Source organism: Rhincodon typus, chromosome 4 (assembly GCF_021869965.1).
Source record: "Rhincodon typus isolate 14 chromosome 4, sRhiTyp1.1, whole genome shotgun sequence".
Classification (NCBI taxonomy): Eukaryota; Metazoa; Chordata; class Chondrichthyes; order Orectolobiformes; family Rhincodontidae; genus Rhincodon; species Rhincodon typus.
Window position 1 is genome coordinate 58035580 of NC_063335.1, and position 22611 is coordinate 58058190.

The 22611-nt window shown below is 41.1% G+C and overlaps 1 protein-coding gene across 1 annotated transcript in view; it reads right to left on the reverse strand.

Annotated features, from left to right (window-relative positions):
- The window catches only part of dpys (dihydropyrimidinase), a 52994-nt gene that overhangs the window by 4767 nt on the left and 25616 nt on the right, over positions 1–22611 (reverse strand). The window contains exons 5-8 of the mRNA XM_020513756.2: positions 15562–15718; positions 8933–9074; positions 5639–5781; positions 3590–3797 (exon numbers count right to left, since the gene is read on the reverse strand). Of these exons, the coding sequence (XP_020369345.2) occupies positions 3590–3797; positions 5639–5781; positions 8933–9074; positions 15562–15718 (650 nt within the window). The remainder of the gene's footprint in view (positions 1–3589; positions 3798–5638; positions 5782–8932; positions 9075–15561; positions 15719–22611) is intronic.

Genomic DNA, 22611 nt, shown 5'->3' on the forward strand with positions numbered 1-22611 from the left:
TATTTTTGGGCTGTGGTCTCAAAAGTAAATTGAACATTGAACAATACAGCACAGAAATGGACCCTTTGGTCCATGATATAGTGCCAAACATGATGCCAAATTGAACTAATCCCTTCTGCCTGCCCATGGTCTATATCTTTCCATTGCTTGCATATTTACGAACATTTCTAGAAGTCCCTTAAATGCCCCTATTGTATCTGCCTCCACCACCAACCTTGGCAGCACGTTCCAGACTCCTACCATTCTGTGTAAAAAAAAAAGGTTGCTCCTCACATCTCCTTTGAGCCTCCCCCATCTTCTTATATGCATGCCCCCTGGTATTAGGAATTTCAACTCTGGGAAAAAGATTCTGACTGTCAACCCTATCTATGCATCTCATAATTTTATAGACTGCTATTAAATCTCCCTCAATCTCTGCCACTCCAGAGAAAACAACCTGAGTTTGTCTAGCCACTCCTTATAGCTCATATCCTGTAATGTAGGCAGGATCTTGGTAAACCTCTTCTGCACCCTCTCCGAAGCCTCCATCCTTCCTGTAAAGTGGTGACCAGAACTGAATGCGATACTCTACATGTGGCCTAACCAAAGTCTTATTAAACTATTACATGACATCCTGAATCTTGTACTCAATTCCCTGAGCAATAAAGGTGAGCATGCCATACACCTTCTTTATAACCTATCTACCTGTGTACTTAGTATGCTTACAGCTGGCAGGGAGATGAGACTTCCACTGAACTCCAAAAGTGAAGGGACAACATATCCTAATCAGCCCTAATTGACTGAGCACCATATTAGAACTTGCCTTTTATAACTTGTGGAAAATGTTTGGACAGCAATATATCAGTACAAACTCACCCTGAGGACTGTGATGGCATGGTGGCAGTGCTCCTACCTGTGGGCCAGGAGGTCTGGGGTCAAGTCTGACTTGCCCAGGTATGTGACACAACACGTCAGAAGAGGTTGATTTAAAATAACTACAAATTCACTCTGCACCAAGTTAGTACTGGGAGATAAAACAAATGTACTTTCTTGCTGAGTCTAAATCATTGTTATTAATGTTCAAATTATAATACTTAAGATGGAGTATGAGGCACAAATTTATTAGGTTGGAAGAACAGTAATCCAAACTTCAGATTGGCCTGAAAGCAAAAGAACATCATTACAGCAATAATATTTATTGTTGCCTCAATTATGCATGCTGTGCTGCGGTACTTGATGCTTCCTCTCATTGTCAGCTCTCATTGCTGGGAAACAATAAATATGCTTCCTCAATTGAACTGTGTGACTGACCATAGCAAGTAGCAAGTTTGAATCACTGTTCAGATTAAACTGTGGTGTCAACTGAATATCAGATTTCACTGAACCAATTGCCAAAAATAGTCCAAAGCAATAAGAATGGAAAATGTTGGTCTAAGATAATTGCTACTGGACTTTCTATACTATTACTAATCATTGCTCCCAGGTTTAAAGCACTTGAGACCTGCAAGTTGTGCAAACAGCAATATAACACAAGCAATCTTACAGGAGCATAATTGGAGAATGTTTACCTACTTAATAAAAAGTTTAAAAGAAAGGCTTAGAAAAGTGGATTTTGACAGGGGTTCAATAAATTTAGTTTTTAATGAGACAGGTAATTTATTTTTGCATTCTTCTTCCCTCTGTGATAATTGTTGGCTTATGGACCAACCCAGTCAAATTCAGCACTGGGCATCCTATTCCCATTTTGTTTAAAACAATTAAGTAACGTCTGGCAAGGGAAAGGAAGAAAAGCTGGGGCCACTACTAACTGCTTTCCCTTCTTCTTATAAAGGAAGCAACACCTGATGTCTGTTTCACATCACATCCTGCACCCCCTCCCATATGCACTCCGAACCCAGGAATCAAAACCAATACCTCATTTCACCATATATTACATTTTCAAGCATTTGAAAACAATTTTATCAAACAGCCTGAAGCAATCAATTTCAAATCAGAAGCTATACATAAATAATTTCAGTTAATATCAACAGGCAAAAGCTACACTAACTCAAAGAGAAAGATACAGCACAAGAAGGAATGAAAGCTAGAAGATGACTGAAGAGTATAAACCTGTATGGTCAGTAAGTTAGCAGATGACACCAAAATTGGTGGTGTAGTGGACTGTTAAGAAGGTTAGAGACAACACAGTGTGCAGCTGGAGGAACACAGCTGGCCAGGCAACATCAGAGGAGCAGGAAAGTTGACATTTTGGGTTGGGACCCTTCTTCAGAAATGTCAACTTTCCTGCTCCTCTGAAGCTGCCTGGCCTGCTGTGTTCCTCCAGCTCTCTACTGTATTGTAAAAACCCAAAAGAACTGCGGATGCTGTAAATCAGGAACAAAAACAAAGTTGCTGGAAAAGCTTAGCAGGTCTGGCAGCATCTGTGGAGGAAAAAACAGAGTTAACGTTTTGGGTCTGATGACCCTTCCTCAGAACTAGTAGTACCCACCCACCTTCCTATTTTCTGCATATAAACTGACGTTTTCCTAGCCACTATCAGTTCTGAGGAAGGGTCACCAGACTTGAAATGTTAACTCTGCTTTTTCCTTCACAGATGCTGCCAGACCTGCTGAGCTTTTCCAGCAACTTTGTTTTTGTTCCCCACTGTATTGTCTCTGATTCCAACATCTGCAGTTCTTGTTACCTCTGAGTTAAGGTTATCTCAGAGTACATCGGAGCCTTTACAGATGGGCCAATAGGCCAAGGAATGGCAAATGGAGTTTAATTTAAATAAATGTGAGGTGTTGCATTTTGGTAAGGCAAATCAGGGCAGGACTTATACACTTAATGGTAGGACCCTGGGGAATGCTGCTGAACAAAGAAATCTTGGGGTGCGAATGCACAGTCCCTTGAAAGTGGAGTCACAGGTAGACAGGATAATGAAGGCAGCTTGGAATGCTTGCCTTCATTGATCAGTGCATTAAGTATAAGATTTGGGAAGTCATGTTGCGGTTGTACAGGACATTAGTGAGGCGGCTTTTAGAATGCTACGTTAAACTGTGGTCTCCCTGCTATACGAAGGATGTTGTTAAAGTTGAAAGGATTCAGAAAAGATTTACAAGGATGTTGCCAGGATTGGAGGGTTTGAGCTATAGGAAGGGGCTGATTAGGCTGGGTTTTCTCCCCCCTGGAGTGGAAGCTGAGGGGTGACGCTATGGAGGTTTAAAAAATTATGAGGGGCATGGATAGGGCAAATAGCTAAGGTCTTTTTCAGAGGGCAGGGGAGTCCAAATTAGAGTGCATAGGTTTAAGGTGAGAGGGAAAAGATTTAAGAGAGATCTGAGGGGCAACTTTTTCACGCAGAGGGCGATGCGTGTATGGAACAAGCTGACGGAGTGGGGGCGGGTACAATTATGACATTTAAAAGGCATCTGGATGAGTACGTGATTAGGAAGGTTTTAGAGGGATATGGGCAAATATTGGCAAATGAGACTACATCAGTTTAGGATAGCTGGTCAGCATGGACAAGTTGGACTGAAGGGTCTGTTTCCATGCTGTATAACACTATGTAGGTTAGTAGAAAAACAATATCTGGGAAATGACTCAGTTACAGGCTAGAGCAAACACTTACCTCATCACGCTGTCTGATTCTCTTGAAGACATAGTCTGCAAAGGGTTGTCGTGGAATATATTTCCCGTTCCCTGGCACAACATGCAAAATTCCATCTTCATACACTATTTTACCTCGTGAAATAGTAACCAAAGGGACCCCATGGCACACCATGCCTTCAAAAATGTTGAAGTCTACTAGCTGGTGATGTGTTTTAGCTGAAATTGTCCTGTTTGTAATGAAAAGATCAAATAAAAACGACAGTGGAGCTGAAAAATGCACCACTAATAAACAGAAACCAAATACAAATCTAGAAGTTAGCAATAGACTAAACACTTAACTCGCCAATTATTGCTGAAAAGGGAGGGTTTAATGATTAATTTGAAGTTCAGTATTATTGTGTAACCTAATCAAAATGTAAACAAGCTGTCTCCAACAATGGCTTTACATCCCATTCGTATGCTGATACTTCAAAGTTCCCATATATCCAGCCTTGGCTCTTTGTTCTTCCTCATAAATGTGCTGGCACTTAGTAACATCCAAACATGTTGACCGACATCACCTAGACTGACCACTTCATCACTTGTTTTGATCTCTCCACCATCTGACATCTGAGTAGTTAGATGACATCCAGTCTTGTATAAGCCACAATTTCCCCCTGGGTTAACACTGATCCATTGTCATCAGAACACATCAAAAACTCTTCTCTTATCATCAGTTTACCTTCTTGTTTCAGGGATTCAGACTGTTTACTAGCTGACTTCTCTATTGACATGAATGTCAAATTTTGAGCTCCAAATCTTCGCCTTTAAAAGGACAGCATATTCTTAATATGATAAAATCACATCTCAGGCCCATCCCATCCTTTGCAGTACTTATCCATGCCTTTATCCCCAGGCTCAAATTCTGGCCTGCCTCCTCATAACTACCGTCGAGCCAAAACCCTGGTCATGTCCTATTCTGTTCAAATATCTGTTCACTAATCTCTCCTGTTAAACCTGATACATTTTGGCCTTGTCATTCCCTACCTCCTCCCAACAACCTCTCTCTGAGATTTCCAATCTTCTACTCGTGCAACTCTGCCTACAATTACAAAGGTTGACAAAATGGATAGTTAGTTAAAAAAAAGGTGTATGAAAAGAAATTTGGATGTGTATCAAAATTAACAAACGGTACAAATTTACAATTATGAGAAAAATTTATGTAAAATATAGATACGTATCTTTAAAAAGTGGCAGATAAATTGATGACGTATTTTTTAAAAAACATGTGGGCTACTTGGGTTCATAACTAGAGAAAGAGAATATAGCAGTGATCATGTTGGAACTTCAAAAATTACTGGCTCATTGTGTTGGCTAGTTCTGGGCATCACATTTCAGGGATGATGTATGGACCTTTGAAAGGATACAGAAGAAAACCAATGTTAAACTGCTGATTCTGCTTATCTAAGTTTGTCAAGGGTGAGTTTCAGGAATGAAAGATCGAATACTCTAGATCTGTTCTTCTTGAAAGGGAGATGGTTAAGTGGTGACTTACTTCAAGATAATGAGAGGTTTTATGGATTAGATAAAGAAGGTATGTTTCCTGGATCAGTGGTCAATAACCAGAGGTCACACATTTATAATCAAGATGCCAAGAGGAGAAATTCTTTGTGTGCCAAATGGCCTCCTTCTGTGCTGCAACTTAGTATGTTTTATACTTACTTCCACAACTGCCAAATATTTTAAGTGAAAATCGTTTGTCAGTGAGTTGAGGCCTGTGAAGAGTTTGAAGCAGCAGAGCCCCATTCATGGGGAACTAAATTTTCCATGGGGCCCTTCAACAGATATTAGCCTTATTTATGATCTTCAACTAACTTAATACTAGATTTAAGCATCTACTTTAAAAGAAAGGGTCACACCAAATTTAATACTGGAACCAAAATCTGAACGGAATTGCTGTAGGCTGTCTCAATACTAAATCAAGAAGTTTGTACCTATTTTGGGCATAAATGGGTGTATTGGACACTGATTCCCGTTTAAATATCTTTAGATAACAAAATTGGTGCTTTCCTCGAGTCAGACACTTTACCTGACAGCATGTGGGTCCCAGATTACAATATCAGCATCTGAGCCTTTGGCTATTATTCCTTTCTTAGGATATAGGTTAAAGATCTTTGCTGCATTAGTGCTGGTCACCGCCACATATCTATTCTCATCCATTTTACCACAGTGCTGAAAGAGAAAAAGATTCAGATTGTTTGCGAGTTCTCTCAACTCCTCCAAATAAAAACACATAAATTAACAACTTGACTGCTTCAACATATCTGTAATGGAATATTATCACGGGCAATTATCTGGCAGCAATCAGTATGGTAGCAATAAGCTGCTGATTATGCACATCTAACAGTAAGGTTGCTCTTGGTTACTGATGGAGGCGACTTTCTCATTTGTGTCCATTCCCCAAGCTACTAATTTATGTGAGCATGGATAAAACAATCTGTCGTATTAATTGTTAAGTATATAGTGAAAAACATCTTCATTATCCGGAAACAGCTTATAAAATCTGGTTTTACAGCGCTTTGGAAGTACAATACACTCAAATGCAAGTGCACACTGAATCTCAAAAAACCCATTTTTTTTACTGCTGCTTCCATCAGTGATGCTGCTGAAATTATTCTGAATCACCGCAATGGCAATGAAATGACTGAATATTAATTTTCAAACAAAGACAACTATTTTAAACAACATCAAATATTTCAAGTGAAAATAGTCTCTGTTAGTGCATTGATGGCTGTTTAACAGCTGTGTGAAAGATGGTAACTATATTTTGTAAGACTACATGAAAGAGGAACAGGAGTAGACCATGCGGCCCTAGAGCATGCTCCACTGTTTAACAGGATCATGACTGATCTGACATTTCTCACATCCACTTCCATTCAGTTTCTGCGTAACCCTTGATTCCCCTACAGATCAAGAATCTATCTATCTACCTACCTATCTATCTCAGCCTTAAATATACATGAGGGCTCTGCCCTTGTAGCTCTCTGTGGCAAGGAGTTCTAAAGACTGAAACATCTGAGCAGAAATTCCTCCTCACCTCGGTCTTAAATTGGCGCCCTTTATTTTGAGACTATGCCTTTAGGTCCTAGAGTCTCTCATGAGGGGCGCCATCTTCTTGATAATTTACCCTGTCAAGTGACTTAAGTATCCTATGTGTTTCAATGAGATCACCTCTCATTCTTCTGATCTGCAGTGATTAGAGTTTCAATGTGTTTAGTCTTTTGCTTAAAAGATAATCTTTCCATGGATTCCAAAGACATCCATCCATTCCATACCAGGTATCACCCTAGTGAATATTGTTCAAACTGCCTCCAATGAAATAATATCTTTCCTTAGATAAGAGGACTAAATTTACTCACATTATTCATGTGATCTCACTAGCTCTTTGTACTGATGCAGTAAGGCCCCTACTCTTCTACTCCAACCCTTGAACTAAGGGCCAACATTCCATTAGTCTTCCTGTTTGTCTGCTGCATCTGGGAGCTAGCTTTCTGTGTTCAATGCACAAGTAAGCCCGAGTCCCTTCATGTTGCAGTTTTCTGCAATTTTTTTCCATTTAAATAATGTTCTAACCTTTTGTTCTCCCTTTCAAAATGAACAACTTCACATTTTCCCACATTATACTCCATTTGCCAACTTTTTGCTTACTTAGGTAACCTATCAATATCTCTCCGTAAACTGTTTGTATCCCTCGTGCAAACTGTCTTTCCATTGATTTTTGTTTTGTCTGCAAACCTGGCTAGAATATATTCACTTCCTTCACCAAATCATTAATATGTATTGTAAACAGCTGTGGTCCCAGCATTGATTCCTGTGGAACCCCACTGGTCACTAACCTGAAGAAGAACCATTTATACCCACACACTGTTTCACACTCATTTGCCAGTTGTTTCTATGTGTCAATATATCCCCGACATCATGGGTTCTTATGATCTTTTGTGAGGTACCTTGTTGAATATTCTGGCTACAGACAAGTTCAAGTTGGCTCTGTTCTCCAGTTCTCTCCATAGGAATAAGAATAGGCTATTCATCCCCTCGAGCCCGTTCTACCATTCAGTGAGATCATGGTTGATTTGTGGCTTAACTCCACAAACCTGCCTTTGGCTCATATCCCTTAATAACTCTGCTTAACAAAAATTTGTCTCTCTGTTTTAAAATTAACTGATCTAGTATCCACTTCCGTTTGTGGATGAGAATTCCAAACACCTACCAACCTGTTATGTTTAGAAGTACTTCCTAACAATTGCTCCTGAACACTTTGGCCCTAATGGTTAGACCATGCCCCCAGATCACGAATCCCTAATCAGTGGAAACTGTTAGCCAGGTGGATCCATAGAAAATGAGATCCCCGATTGGACCAGAATACCAGGCCCAATCAGGGAGCCCTGGCTGACAGATATAAATAGGAACATCAGATATCCTGTTCACTCTGAGATCTGGCTCTGAGGGAGCTGGAAAAGTGTCAGGGACTCTCCTAATGTAAATAAAGGGTGACTTGGTAACAGGATACCAGCTTCTGTGGAGTTATTTCAGAAATAATTTATCTTTATCCTTCCTATCTTGTCTTGCTAGTATCCTGAATGCTTTGATTAGATCATCCCCTTAACCTTCTAAATTCGAGAAAAAAACAGCACAATGCAGGTTTACAAGAAGTATACCTGAACTTCGAGAAAAAAACAAACCTAATTTATATAATTTCTCCTCATAATGTATCCCTGAGGTCCAGGTATACTTCTTGGAAAGAGCACAATGCAGGTTTACAAGGCCAGGAGCTCCATGAAGCCACTAGAAAATAGCTTCTCCTGCTGCAACATTACTCAAGTGTATATACGTATATAGGATGATTTCAATCCTGCACTCACTGGAAGTATAAGTTGACAAATGAGAGGATTTTCTTCCTTTAATAAGAATGGGATGGAAAATAGTCAAATTGGTAGATTTAAGAGTTATCAGACAGAACATTGTGCACAGACACAAAACATTTTTCCCCAACTTAGAAACTGAATATGGAATTCACAATTAAACTGCCTCCTGTGGGCACTTAGGTCACATTATAGGGTTTAATAGGGATGTGCAGCTTATTGTTCTCAGCATCATCCAACATGCAACTTGTGTAAATATGTACATAATCTGACAGAGTTGTTAATGAAATGGTAAAACTAAAACTCGTTGATCTGAATCCTGGCCTCAATATCTTAACATTAAAAGGGGCCTGGTCTCGGTGCTCTTGCTGATTCCTTCTCCTGCCAATGGGATCGAAACTCCTAAAATCTACAACTGTTACATCAAATTGTTTGACTCACAATATTTGAATGATACCTACCACTCCTTTTTCCCAAAGGACGGACATTCTGTCCTCCACACCATTCACTCCATTTGGGATCTTCGTAAAATCATCTTTTCCAAAAGCTTTTTGACAGCCATTAAATGTGCAGTTGTCCGTTCCTGTCAAAGTTAGGTCACCACTAGGCGGAAAGTGAAATGAAGTGACAATACAATCAAAGAGACCTGTGCATTAGTGTGTGCTAGCCTACTGCTTTACTGATGAATTAACAATGAATCATGGTGCACTAAACAGATCCATTCTTTGTTCAACCTGGAAAAATTGGGAAGACTTTGGTGGAAGGGGGGAGGGGGTGCCTGACAGATATTAGAAAAATAATGTTCATGAGTGGGTGACTGGACAGAAACCTACCTGGAAAGGTGTCCCATCAGCTTTCATCTGATGAAAGTCAACAGCACAAGCCATATGTCTCAATTCTAGTTGTAAATAAGATAGCCCATAGAGCTGTAGAAGCAGCCCAGATCTTAGAAAGTCAGAAAACTGCGCATCAGATCCTATCAGAAACCCATATGCACTGGCCCTTCAGAATAACAATTCAAATCATATACAACTCCTACAGATGCAACTTCCAATGGTCTGACTGTCTGGAAACTTCTAAAAAAGAAGAGATAACCAACTCTGAGTAAGAGTTAGAAATATCAGAAAGTTTGGAGTGACTTACCTGAATAGTTACCAGGATAAGTATATATTTTTTAAATTCCCTCATGGACCATCAATTACTGCCCATCCCTGATTGCCCTGGAGAGGATGGTGACGAGCTGCCTTCTTGAACTGGTTCAGTCCCTGTGATGTAGATTGACCCAACGACACTGAACGAAATTCTCTTAACTTCTGGTAACAGTAAAACTAACACCAGATTTATCACTGACTCCCACTCCTAAATCACTCATACTGACCAACACTCCTTCCCAAGTCCGGATTTGACACCAAACCACTTCCCAAACAACAAAAGACAACCAACTAGCACCCCTCACCCTTATCAATGGGCATTCTCTCACACTATCATATACAACCCTGTGAATGGACACCCAAATGACAACCCAACCCAATCAAACATCCAACAGCTAGCCTCCCCTCTTTCCTAAGGGCACCCAACACTCACTACCACACAAACACACAACAGACACCTGCCTGAGCCCACCCCTAGATGGACACTTGGCCCCTCAACCTCCGACAAATACCCGAAACTGTCCCCATCAGCAGTTGACATCTGGATGACATGCACGCGGATATATGACACACTGCGCCCTGAACTTCCGACACAGCCTCCATATACACCCCTACTCCAATATCTACTTATCTGTTGCCATACTCCTTCATTGTCTCTTCTTTTTTTCCTTTATATTCTCTCAGTAGTGTCAAACTGGCTTTAAAAGAGGGTACATGGCAGCTTCAGTTGTAAAATGTGTTAATTATCTCAGTACCGCCATTGTGATTTGCTGTACCACCTCTGTCACAAAGACTCCTGCCTCAGATGTTCAGCCAGAAAGCTTCTAAGAAAAGTAAGTGAGCAAATTTTTGTCCAATTTAGGTCAGGAAATAGGGAGATGATTCAGATAAAAGTGTTTGTTATATATGGAGGTAAATATACTGACCCAAAACCTCCGGTCAGCCTTCTGGACCCTTCTGTGATGCTCATTGCTGTCTGCAACTGAAACCACAATCTTACCTTTTAACAACATTGCATCTGGTGTGCATCCGCACCCAGGTGGTGACTTTTCACCTTCAGAACTTGCAGCGATACCTTTACATTGAGCCTCCTTACTGGTGGTGTGCCCTGATGATGTTTTTTTTCCGCCAGGTGTGTAACCTCAACAATGACATGCAGCTCCTGTTTATCGACCGTGACAGCTTGGAGGTCACCCTCAGGACGCTGCCCATCTTTCACCGTGACCTGATCACTGTCTGGAACATGGTTGACTCACGTCATGCCTACCTTCCGGCAGGAGTGGCGGCCATTGTCAGAGAGCTGCTGCTCAGGAATCCACACTTTCGTAGTCACCGCTTTGACTGGGTGTCAAAGGGGAGAGCCATGGCTGCTGGGGTGACCAGTGTTGGTGACGTACTGGGTAGTGGGGATCTGGGCTAGGTGTTGCCGCTGGAATTGGCACACAGGGCCACGGCAGACGTCCGGTTTGCAGCCACTATCATTCAATGCCTCAAAATGGAGGTGCTCTGACCCAACATTGTGCACAAGTTGGATAATGCTCAGGTGTGCAGTGGGATCCCATCTCTATGTGTACCCCTGCTTGGACAGAATTTCACATTGGCCCCAGGATCCTGCACCTCCTCCACGAGCCTGTGCCCCACAATCTCAGCCACCTCTGAAATTTCACCTTTGTATCTTTTAAAAATGTAAAATGGCGAGCCCTGTGCAAACTGCTGCTGCACACCATCCACCTTTTCTCCTTCATCCACTGCCTGGATATGCCATGGCATGTCATTTCACCACCGGGTGGTGTGGATCACCAGTGGAGGGCAATCCAAGTGGGAGTCCTCCCTCTTTTCCCCAGGGATCTGGGGTGGAGAGTGTTGCACCCGGCAGTCCCATATAACCGTAGATTGCGGTGGTTCATGGACTCCCCAATTGTCCGTTTTGCAGTGCTGTGGAATCTGTGGGCCACATATATATTGGTTGTGGGCACTTGCACTCCCTTTTCAGTTACCTCAAAGACCTCGTTTTGTGTTTTTGGTTGCACTTCAGCCCCATGTTCCTGATGTTTCGGCACCCGATAAGGAGGGGGGTGGGCAGGTCAGAGGATCTCCTCATCGGTCTGCTCCTGGGCCTGGCGAAGCTGACCATAGTCCAGACAGCGGGCCACGGAGGGGGTCGTTATGGCCGACTGCCTGCCCCTCTTCTGTGGCTACGTCTGCACCCAGGTGTGTCTGGAGAAGGAGCACACAGTGTACACTGGTGTTCTTCGATGCCTCATGGGAGAGGTGGGCACCGTGGGGTGTGGTGTGCTTTTTTTTCCCACAAACTCCATTTTGTTTTGATCCCTACCCTCCCCTTCACTTTTTCTTTCACACAGGCATTGCCCCTACAGGGGCTCTGCTTGATACTGATGCTTTGGTCACATCGGTGATTTTTCCTGGTAGTGGTATGTTAATAAAGTTATTTGCACAAAAACAAAAATAGAACTTGTGTATTACATTTACAATGGATAATGGGTCAGTGAAGTGGGAGGTGGATTGGATTGTGTGGCAAGTGGCGCTCAATCATTCAGCAGGTTTACTTTCAAAAACGTTGAGACGTTCGCAGTATAGTTTCTGTTGTTCATCACTTATAGACTGGATCCTATCCTATTGAAAGGCAGAACAGTAATCTTGGAGCAGATTTTTGGAGAATTCAGTGCACCTAAATCAAGTTTAACAATGGCAAAGTTAGTTTTGAAGCTATCTACAAAGATGAACTGCATCTCAGCCAGGAATTTCAAACATCTGATTGGCAAAATATGTCAGTCTTCCTCTGGGTTTAACAGCAATGTACAACTGCGCAGAACACCTCAACTTTGGCTACTATTTCCAACAAAAGATCTATTTAAAGGGGGAGAGGTGGCAGAGTTCAGAGATGAAGAGGGTGTCCACATGCATATATCACAAATGGTTAGTATACAAGTGCAACAAATAATTAGGAAATCGAATAGAATGTTATTGATTATTGCAAGATGAACAAAATACAAAAACAATTTAGAGAACATTTACCAGACTAATACCTGAAATTTGCAGCTGGGGCATGAGGGGCAGGAGGTTGTCTTGTGGGGAAAGTTTGGACAGGCGAGGCTTATTTCTGTTGGAGTTTAGAGGAGTAAGAAGTAACTGACTTGATAATACAAAATTTGGGGGGTTCTTGAAGGCTGGATGTCAAAAGGATGTTTCTTCTTGTATATATAATAAAAATAAGGGCTTGCCAATTTAAGACAGAGATGAGGAGAATTCTTTACCCACATGATTGAGTGTCTTTGGATCTCTCCTCCTTAAAAGACAGGGGAAGTAATATCTTTGAACATTTTCTAAGGCAGAAGTAGATAAATTCTTGATAAGCAAGGGGTGGAAAGGTTATTAGGGCATACAAGAATGTGAAGCAAACAGATTAGCCATGATTTTATTGAATGAAGTGGACTCAAGGGGCTGAATGGCCTGCTCCTGCTCCTTATCCGTATGTACGCAGGAAAAATGGCCTGGATCTTTCACATATCAACGAAGTACTGCTTATGTACTCGTGACTCATTGCAATGGGAAATGGAAGGAAACACTTCAGAAATACTACACTGAACGTAGAAGGGCTGCCTATGACAAGGTCCAAAAGCAGACCTTCCTCCAGTTTGAGCAGCCCAATCAACAAAACTAAATTAGAGATCACAGGGGTCAGGCAGCATCCATGGAGAGAAAGCAAGCTAATGTTTTGAGTCTAGATGACTCTTCAACACAGTTGAAGTGAAGCTCTGATGAAGAATCATCTAGACTTGAAACATTAGCTTGCTTTCTCTCCATGGATGCTGCCTAACCTGCAGTGATCTCCAGCAGATTTTCTGTTTTCAGTTCTGATTGCAGCATCTGCAGTAATTTGCTCCTAAACTAGACTAGAGTTTTAAGAGTTATTTTGAGAATGCAAGTATCAAGGCTGGGTAAAGGGGAACAATTGAACGTAGTATATTTGTATTTTCAAAAAGGAATTTATGAAAGTGCTATGTTTGTTATACCCCATGAGAGCTCATGGAGTTGAGATAAAATACTAATATGGATGAAGGATTGGTTAAAAAGTGGCAAACAGAGCAGAAATAAGCAAGTCATCCTCAGGCTGGCAGATTGTCATTACTGGGATGCACAAACACCAGAGCTGGACCTCAGCAATTTTTTAATGTACACTATGAAGGGATGAAGTGTAACGTATCCAGGTTTGTTGATTATACAAAACTAGCTTAGAAATTAAGCTGCGAAGAGGAAATAAAGGGCTGAGATAAACTTAATCCTCCAAACCAATGCAGGTTCAGAGTCTGACATGCCGGCAAATACATATCACTAAACGACATATTGTATAGTTGAGGTGGTCCTGCCTCTCACCTATTTTGGTGGAGACACTTATTGGTATTGCATCATCGAGTATATTCAAGGCTGAAATAATACATTATTAAACTCTAAATGAACCAAAAGATCTTGGGTTCAGAGGAGAAATGAAGTTGAGACCAAAAACTGGTCATGATCTCAATGTCTAAAGAGCCACAAGGTGTCTTCTTTTAGCTGCCAGATTTATAATCACTCACACAACTCTGCTTCAGTGGTCAAGTGAAAAACTGGCAAAATAAATAGTGCACAGCCTCAAAACTATTTAAATTATAGGCCATAAGAAAATAGGTCAAACGTCCACACTTCACTCCTCATTCCACAACTGACCTTTGGTAAAACAGAAGTGAGCACATCTAAGCCAATAGTTTTAACTGGGAGGAGGGGAGGGATCATTGGTGGTGATGGTTGGATGCTCCCCAATAAAACAAAAGGCAAAAGACAACTGCTTTGGGCAGAAATGTTTTTCTTGAAGTGAGGTAGTTGTAATCAGAAAGTTACAAATAAGAAATAGAGTTGAGAATGGGAACCATGGCGAGTTTTGTTGCTTTTGCAGTGCAAAGCCAAGAGAGAATTATGGATTCTGCTTCAACAATTTCTGAAAAAGACCCCAACTTTATTGGATACTTCAGAGGAAAGGAGAAAATCATCAGGCCCAATGAAGCTACTCGATTCGGGCATGGTTTAACCAGGTACATAAGCTCATTTCTTAACATGCAGAGTATCAGGAGGACAGGTAGGCCATTTGGCCGTTCAAGCTGTTCTGCCATTCAAGAAGATCATGGCTAATCAGATTATGGTCACACTGCAGCCTTCCTCCAGCGACCATTACCTCCCTGGTTAGTCAGGAATCTATCCAGGTCTATCTTAAAGATATTCACTGACCCCCTACTCCAGCACTTTCTGAGGAATAGTGTTCCAAAAATATACAACCCTCAGAAAAGATTCTCATTAGAAAATTAGGGCCTTCCATTTAGAATGGAGCTAAACTGTGTCCCCTAGGTCCAGTCTCTCCAACAACAGAGACTAATTATGCAATTTCCTAGCAAAGCCAAAAACTCAAGAGTAAAATCTGTACTTCCATGAAATCACATCCTGCAGTGCAGTGAAAACCTGGATGACCTTATTCTCACAACTTAATACAGCATAGCATGAAAATGAATGAGTTCACTCAACAGGATAAATTCAATCAATTCACAATCAATCAATTGTATTTCCAACAACCTTTCCAAGAATGCAGTGGATGACTATTTAAATATAACAGTGTGCAAGGGTATGGTGAAAAAGCAGGAGGTTAGCACAGACTGAATGGCTTAATAGTCTCCTTCTGTAGCATAACAATTCTGTGAATTTCCGTAACATCTGCTGGTATTACTTTCCTTATCAGAAGATCACAGAAATCAGGATGGAACTGGCTGACTTACTGACTAAGTTACAATATCAGTGATATTTTGCAAAGATCATAGTTTTATCATCGTTGCATTTATTCTATAAAATAATATTCAGGACCACTAAACCACGACGTGTAATTTCACAATACTCACTTGGCTAGCAGGTCCATGAGATATCCGGGTGTTGTGGGATCAGGTCTTAGCGGCGGTCCCATGACATATCCTGCAGCTTTGCGCCAGTCTTTGTCCCAGTAATGAGTTCCATCTGTCCCAAGACTGGCTGCTATGGGTTCCCCAAAGACAACCTTGCCTAGAAATAAAATTGTTTGGAGTGGATTTTAATTAATAAAAGCATTAACATTAAAAGGAATTATATGACAAAGATGTTTGAAGAAGATATTGTAGTTGGTGTCAGCATAAGGTCATAGAATATTATAGAACCAAAAAAGGCCATTCACCCTACAGAGTTTGTACCAGTTATCAAACTGATATTCTAAACAAAAAGCAAGAGAATGGCGGATGCTGGAAATCTGAAACAAAAACAGAAATAGCTGCAGAAACTTAGCAGGTCTAGCAGCATCTACGAAGGGAAAGCAGAGTCAACATCTTGGGCCTAGCAACCCTTCTTCAGAACCCATATTCTAACCCCATTTCCCAGCATTTTGTCTATAGCCTCGTATGCTGTAGGGTTTTAATAGGTATTTAATGTAGTGTTGCATTCCACTTGTTTGCAACAGTAAAGGGAGAATGTCAACGTGGACGCAAAACGGACTGTGAGACAGAAAGCAAAGGTGTATCTTTCATTATTGGGCAAGGGTCAATACGAGGGCCACTGGTCTTTTGATCGCATCTTGGATACAAATTTCAAATTTTGCAGAGGACAAAAGTTTGGAAATGCAGTAAATAATGCATGGAAAATAGTAAATATTTAATAAAAGTCTTCACATGTTTGAATGATTTTGATAGAAGAGAGTATTGCCATGGTAGGAAGGTTGGCAACCACAGGACATAGATTAAAGATATTTGACAAAGAATGAGAGGTAAGATACAAGGAGCTATTTTTAAAAATATGCAAAATAAACCTTATGATCTGGAACACACTGTATGGAAGCAGATCTAGTAATAATTTTCAAAGCAGAGCTGGATAAATACTTTAAAAGCAAAATATTTCCAAATCATGGGACATGAGCACAGGAGTATGATTAATTGGATCATGATTCTAAAAAACTAGGAAAGTAGAAAATTTCAAAGATTCATTCTTTGAGTGAAGAATTTCTCCACATTTCTATCCTAAATGATTGATTTCTACACTAAAACAGTGGCCCCAGCTTTTAGATTTTCCAGTCAGAGGGAACAACCACTCAAGGTGTACCATGTCATCTGATACCACTGATACTCAATTAGCTCTACATAACATTCTTGACAGAATAGCTTTTAATCTTTAAACAGTAAAGTATCTTCTGATGATTTTCAATTGACTGTCATATAGGTATCTGGTGCCCTCATGAGGTCAAAATTGGCATATATCTTTACTATCTTAATTCTATAATGTGTCTAAGACCTGAAAGTTAACTTCTTCTCAAATTTAATTTGAAGTTCACATTTATCAGCACACATTTCCATTTATATGCTATTATTGGGGTTGGTTAGCTCTGTTGGCTAGACAGCTGGTTTGCTGTGCATAGTGAAGCCAATAGCGCAGGTTCAATTCCTGCAAGGAATAGTATGAAGATCCTGCCTTCTCAACCCTGCTCCTTGCCCCAAATGTGAACCCCCAGCTTAAACTCACCACCAGTCATCTTTCTAATGAGACAGCAGTCCTATGGTCCTGTGGAACTATGATGACCTTGCTTACAAGTCAGGAGTGTGATAGAATACTCCCCACTTGCTTGGATGAGTGCAGTGCCAACAATGCTGAAGAAGCTTGACACCATTCAGGACAAAGCAGCCCACTTGGCGAGCATACAATTCACCACGGATGCAGTATCAGTGTATTCTATCTACAAGATCCACTGTAGTCACTCAAGAATACTTCAGTAGTACCTTCTACCCAGAAGAACCAGAACAGCAGGATCACCATCCCTAACAAATTTCCCTCCAAGCCACATATTATCCTATCTGTGTTCCTTCAGTGTTGCTGGATCAAAGTCCTAGAACTACCTCTTTAACAGCACTGTGGCTGTAACTACAACAAGGGCTGCAGCATTGATGTACTGGGCTCCCCCATTATTAAGGATGGGGATAGTTGTCAAGTTTCCTCCTCCAGTTAGTTAGTTAATTGTCCATTGTCACAACTGCTCTACAAGTCAATAAATTTATGTATATATGTACAAAAATCCCAACAAGACCAAAAAATCCCAATCTGCCTACTGCCCAGGACAAATGAAACCTCACCAGATGTCTTCAGTAACAGTACAAATGATTCTATTTATTGTAATACACTAAACAAATAAAAATAGGGAATAAAGTTTCTAATTTATGCAACATAAACTATACCCCTTAAAAAACCACACAAATACACAGGATTGAAGAAAGAATATAGACAGGTTAAGCAAAATTCTGTAGATCAAAAGTCCAGACAATATGACAGACAAGTCCTTTTTCTCTGAGTCACAGAATCATTGAATCCCTACAATGCAGATAAAGGCTGTTGGGCTCATGGAGTCTGCACCAACCTTCTGAAGAGCATCCGGCCCAGACCTACTCCCCCCCAACCCTATCCTCGTAGCCCCACAGTTACCATGGTTAATACCTAGCCAACATATCCCTGGGTACTATGGAGTGATTTAGAATGGCCAATCCACCTGACTTGTACATAGAATCATAGAATCCCTGCAGTGTGGAAACAGGCCCTTTGGCTCAACAAGTCCACACCGACCCTTGGAGCATCTCGCCCAGACCCAACCCCCTATAACCCACCTAAACTACACATCTCTGAACACTACGGGCAATTTAGCATGGCCAATCCACCTAACATGCACATCTTTGGACGGTGGGAGTAAACCAGAGCACCTGGAAGAAACCCATACTGACGTGGGGAGAATGTGAGAGCTCCACGGAGACAGTCAATTGACGTTGGAATCAAACCCACTTCCCTGGTGCTGTGAGGCAGCAATGCTAACTGTGCCGCCCAAATAAGAACATAAGAACATAAGAACTCGGAGCAGGAGTAGGCCATCTGGCCCCTCGAGCCTGCCCCGCCATTCAATAAGATCATAGCTGATCTTTTTGAGACTTAGCTCCACTTACCCACCCGCACACCATAACCCTTAATTTCTTTACTGTTCAAAAAATTTATCTAGCCTTGCCTTAAACACATTCAGTGAGGTAGCTTCAACCGCTTCACTGGACAGGGAATTCCACAGATTCACAACCTTTGGGTGAAGAAGTTCCTCCTGACCTCAGTTCTACATCTGCTTCCCTTTATTTTGAGGCTACGCCCCCTAGTCCTAGTTTCACCTGCTAGTGGAAACAACCTCCCTGCCTCCACCTTATCTATTCCCTTCATAATCTCATATGTTTCTATAAGATCTCCCCTCATTCTTCTGAATTCCAATGAGTATAATCCCAACCTACTCAGTCTCTCATAATCCAACACTCTCAACTCTGAAATCAACTGAGTGAATCTCCTCTGCAACCCCTCCAGTGCTAGTATATCCCTTCTCAAGTAAGGAGACCAAAACTGCGCACAGTACTCCAGGTGTGGCCTCACCAGGACCCTATGCAGCTGCAGCATAGCCTCCCTGTTTTTAAACTCCATCCCTGTAGCAATGACAGACAAAATTCCATTTGCCTTTTTAATTACCTGCTGCACCTGCAATTCTACTTTCAGTGATTCATGCACAAGGACACCCAAGTCCCTCTGCACAGCAGCGTGCTGCAATTTTTTACCATTTAAAACATAGTCCATTTTGCTGTTATTCCTACCAAAATGGATGACCTCACACTTATCAACATTGTACTCCATTTGCCAGATCTTTGCCCACTCACTTAGACTATCTATATCCCTCTATAGACTTTCAGTGTCTTCTGCACACTTTGCTCTACCACTCATCTTCGTGCCATCTGCAAATTTTGACACACCACACTTAGTCCCCAACTCCAAATCATCTATGTAAATTGTAAACAATTGCGGTCCCAACACTGATTCCTGAGGCACACCACTAGCCACTGACCGCCAACCAGAAAAACACCCATTTACCCCTACTCTTTGCTTTCTACTAGTCAACCAATCCTCTATCCATGCCAATACAGTACCTGTCATGAATTATTCATGATTTTTGCAACAGTGGGGTGCTGTTATGTTTTCAGTGACGGTCACACACCTGAGCAGGTGAACTTAGAAATCATACAAGAAAAGCCTTTTCTTTTAAACTTTCAGGGGTTTTCTGTCTGTCCCCCAAATTGAAAAACGTGAAAGAGATAAGGTGCGATCCGCAGGCTGGATGCTTTCACTCTCCACCGCTCGCAGCACATATAGCCTTTTCTTAAAATAAATTCCAAACCTCAACCAAAGACCTGTTGCCAGGCATCATTTTCTTAACTCAGAAGATTCATGGTGCCATTCAGTCTTGATAGGCTCCTTTTTCTGCTTTCCAAACCATTGTATGGCACAGCTCAACAATATTCAACACTATTAATAAGTTGCAAAGTCTTGTGTTTTCTTTTCCACTTAAAGTCGTCCAAATTCCTTTTCAGTTTAAAGTACAAAAAAGTGAAAAATGTGGTCTCTTACACCATAATTATTCATGGCTGGACATAGCAGCACTGGAGAGCTTGGATGTAATCCAATGGCTGTGGGATTGCTTATCTCTGTCATGTGCTGCTTCTGCAGTCAGGTATGCCTACTAGGCTTGAGTTGTAACTTCACCAGGTTGACGTCTCATTTTAAGGCAGGCCCGGTACTGCTCTTGGTATGTTCTCCTGCATCTTCAATGGATTATAGTTGACACTCAGAATTTTTAAAAATTTAAATTCACCAGTTGCCATGGTGAGATTTGAACTCATATCCCCACAATAGTAGCCTGGGTCCCTGAATTGCCAACGTCATCATGATTTTGAACACACCACGATCACCCTTCAGTATCACAGCATTGGGCTACCTACCTGGTTATTTACCTTAGAATTGGTGCACTGTTTAGTCTCTTTGTAACTCTGAATAACAACACAATTCAACTCACACTTCACATTTACCCCCAGAACTGACTATATATACCCCCAATCAAACAACATATTTCCATCCAAGTACCCATTGAACAACTGGAGGCCTTTAAAAATTAACCTGATGATGGTACCTAATACAATTAAAAAGGGACATTACATCCCCTGGGCTGCTCCTGTTTGCCAGTTTTCTCCTAGATTGCTGTGCTCACTTTTCATTGTTAATCAGCCTATCGAAGACAAAGACTTGTTATTTGGCCTGTCAACACTCCACTCACACCATTTGTACTATCTTTTAACACTCTTAATAACCTGGTATTGTTCTGCAATTATCTCTCCACCTATAAATTCTGTGCCTATGCGCTTCCTTCCACTTCACCTGACAAAGGAGCAGCGCTTTGAAAGCTTGTGATTTCAAATAAATCTGTTGGACTATAACCTGGTGTCATGTGGCTTCCAACCATATTTCATTTCTTCAGCTGAGATCAGATGTCCAAAAGAAAGGCACAAGAAGATCAGTAAGCAGTGATCTCTATAGTCAATAGCGACGTGTGCTATATCACTAATGATTTTGTAAAGATCACTTGTTTTGGACTTTGGACTAAAATGGGAAAACTTATGCCTTCATAAACAAAGGAAACAGTGTAAGAAGATATTTGCAGCTATAAAACCAAGTTGCTGGAGCAGATTATGAGTAGTATATACAATGTTGCCTTATTGGAGCAGTGGGCAAAAGACGTCCAGACAAATTGGGGAATTCTGACCAGGGACAGACAATCTTTTGATTAGCTTTTCAACTGACACCAGTTGTGGGATCATGAAAGATCTGCCAAGTAACAACCTTCTACATGGACCAGGTGCAGTTTAACACAGATGTCATGGAGGGGAAAAGTGAAAACTGAAGGCGTCAGAAGTCTCAGAAACATGCAGCGTCAACATCTTTCTCTCTCACTCTGTTCTCTTTCCCCGAAAAAGTTGCCCTCTCCGAATTTGTTGAAGAGCAGGAAAAACGACAAGAGTTGCTGAAATGAGAAATACCAAAGCCTATGGGAAATGAAAGATTCTGTCCCTGACCCCAAGTCCAATCAAGCCAATGGTTAAACAAAGACTTATCATCGGTGTAAATATATTGAGGGATCATTGGAGAAAGGGAAAGAACTATGAAAACAATCATCCACTGTGTTTTCCTGAAATTACTTTCTTTCCCCACCCAAAAAGTGGGTGTCTGGTCTCTTTCTTTGTGTCTGTATGGGAATATTAATAGGGGTACAGTTTTAAGTTATGTTAATTGGAAATCCTGTCAATTTACTGGACTTGTTAGGTTATGATTATGGATTAGCAATTCTAATCTACTTTTTTGTCATTTGAAAACAGAGTTAGAGTCATACAGCATGGACACAGACCATTTGGTCCAACTTGTCTGTGCCAACAAAGCTTCCCAAAATAAATTAGTCCCACTTGCCTGCATAACAGGCCTCTAAACCTTTCAATAAATAGTGATTTATTTGTTAATGGAAAAGAAACCTGCTGTACATATTCTTTTAACCTGAATTCGACAGTAAGGTAAACCTGGGCACATCAATAATTTAATCAATTTTTCCTATTTTTGACAATTCAGGGAACGGCAGGGTTTGACTTTACAGCCCATTATCCCCAGGGTGTTATGACAATTGGAAGATTTGTCCCAATAACTTTCTCTCTCTCTCTCTCTATAGATACTGTTAGACCTGCTAAGTAGTTTCAGAAATTTCTGTTTCTGCACCAAATTAGGGACTATGATTCATATAGAGGAGGGATTACAACAAAGACTTCCAGAATACGACCCCACTAATTAGTAAATAAAAGTCAAGATAAATCAGTAAAAACCAAAAGAACTGCGGATGCTGTAAATCAGGAACAAAAACAAAGTTGCTGGAAAAGCTCAGCAGGTCTGGCAGCATCTGTGGAGGAGAAAACAGAGTTAACGTTTCGCGTCCGGTGACCCTTCCTCAGAACTGAGTTAACTCTGTTTTCTCCTCCACAGATGCTGCCAGACCTGCTGAG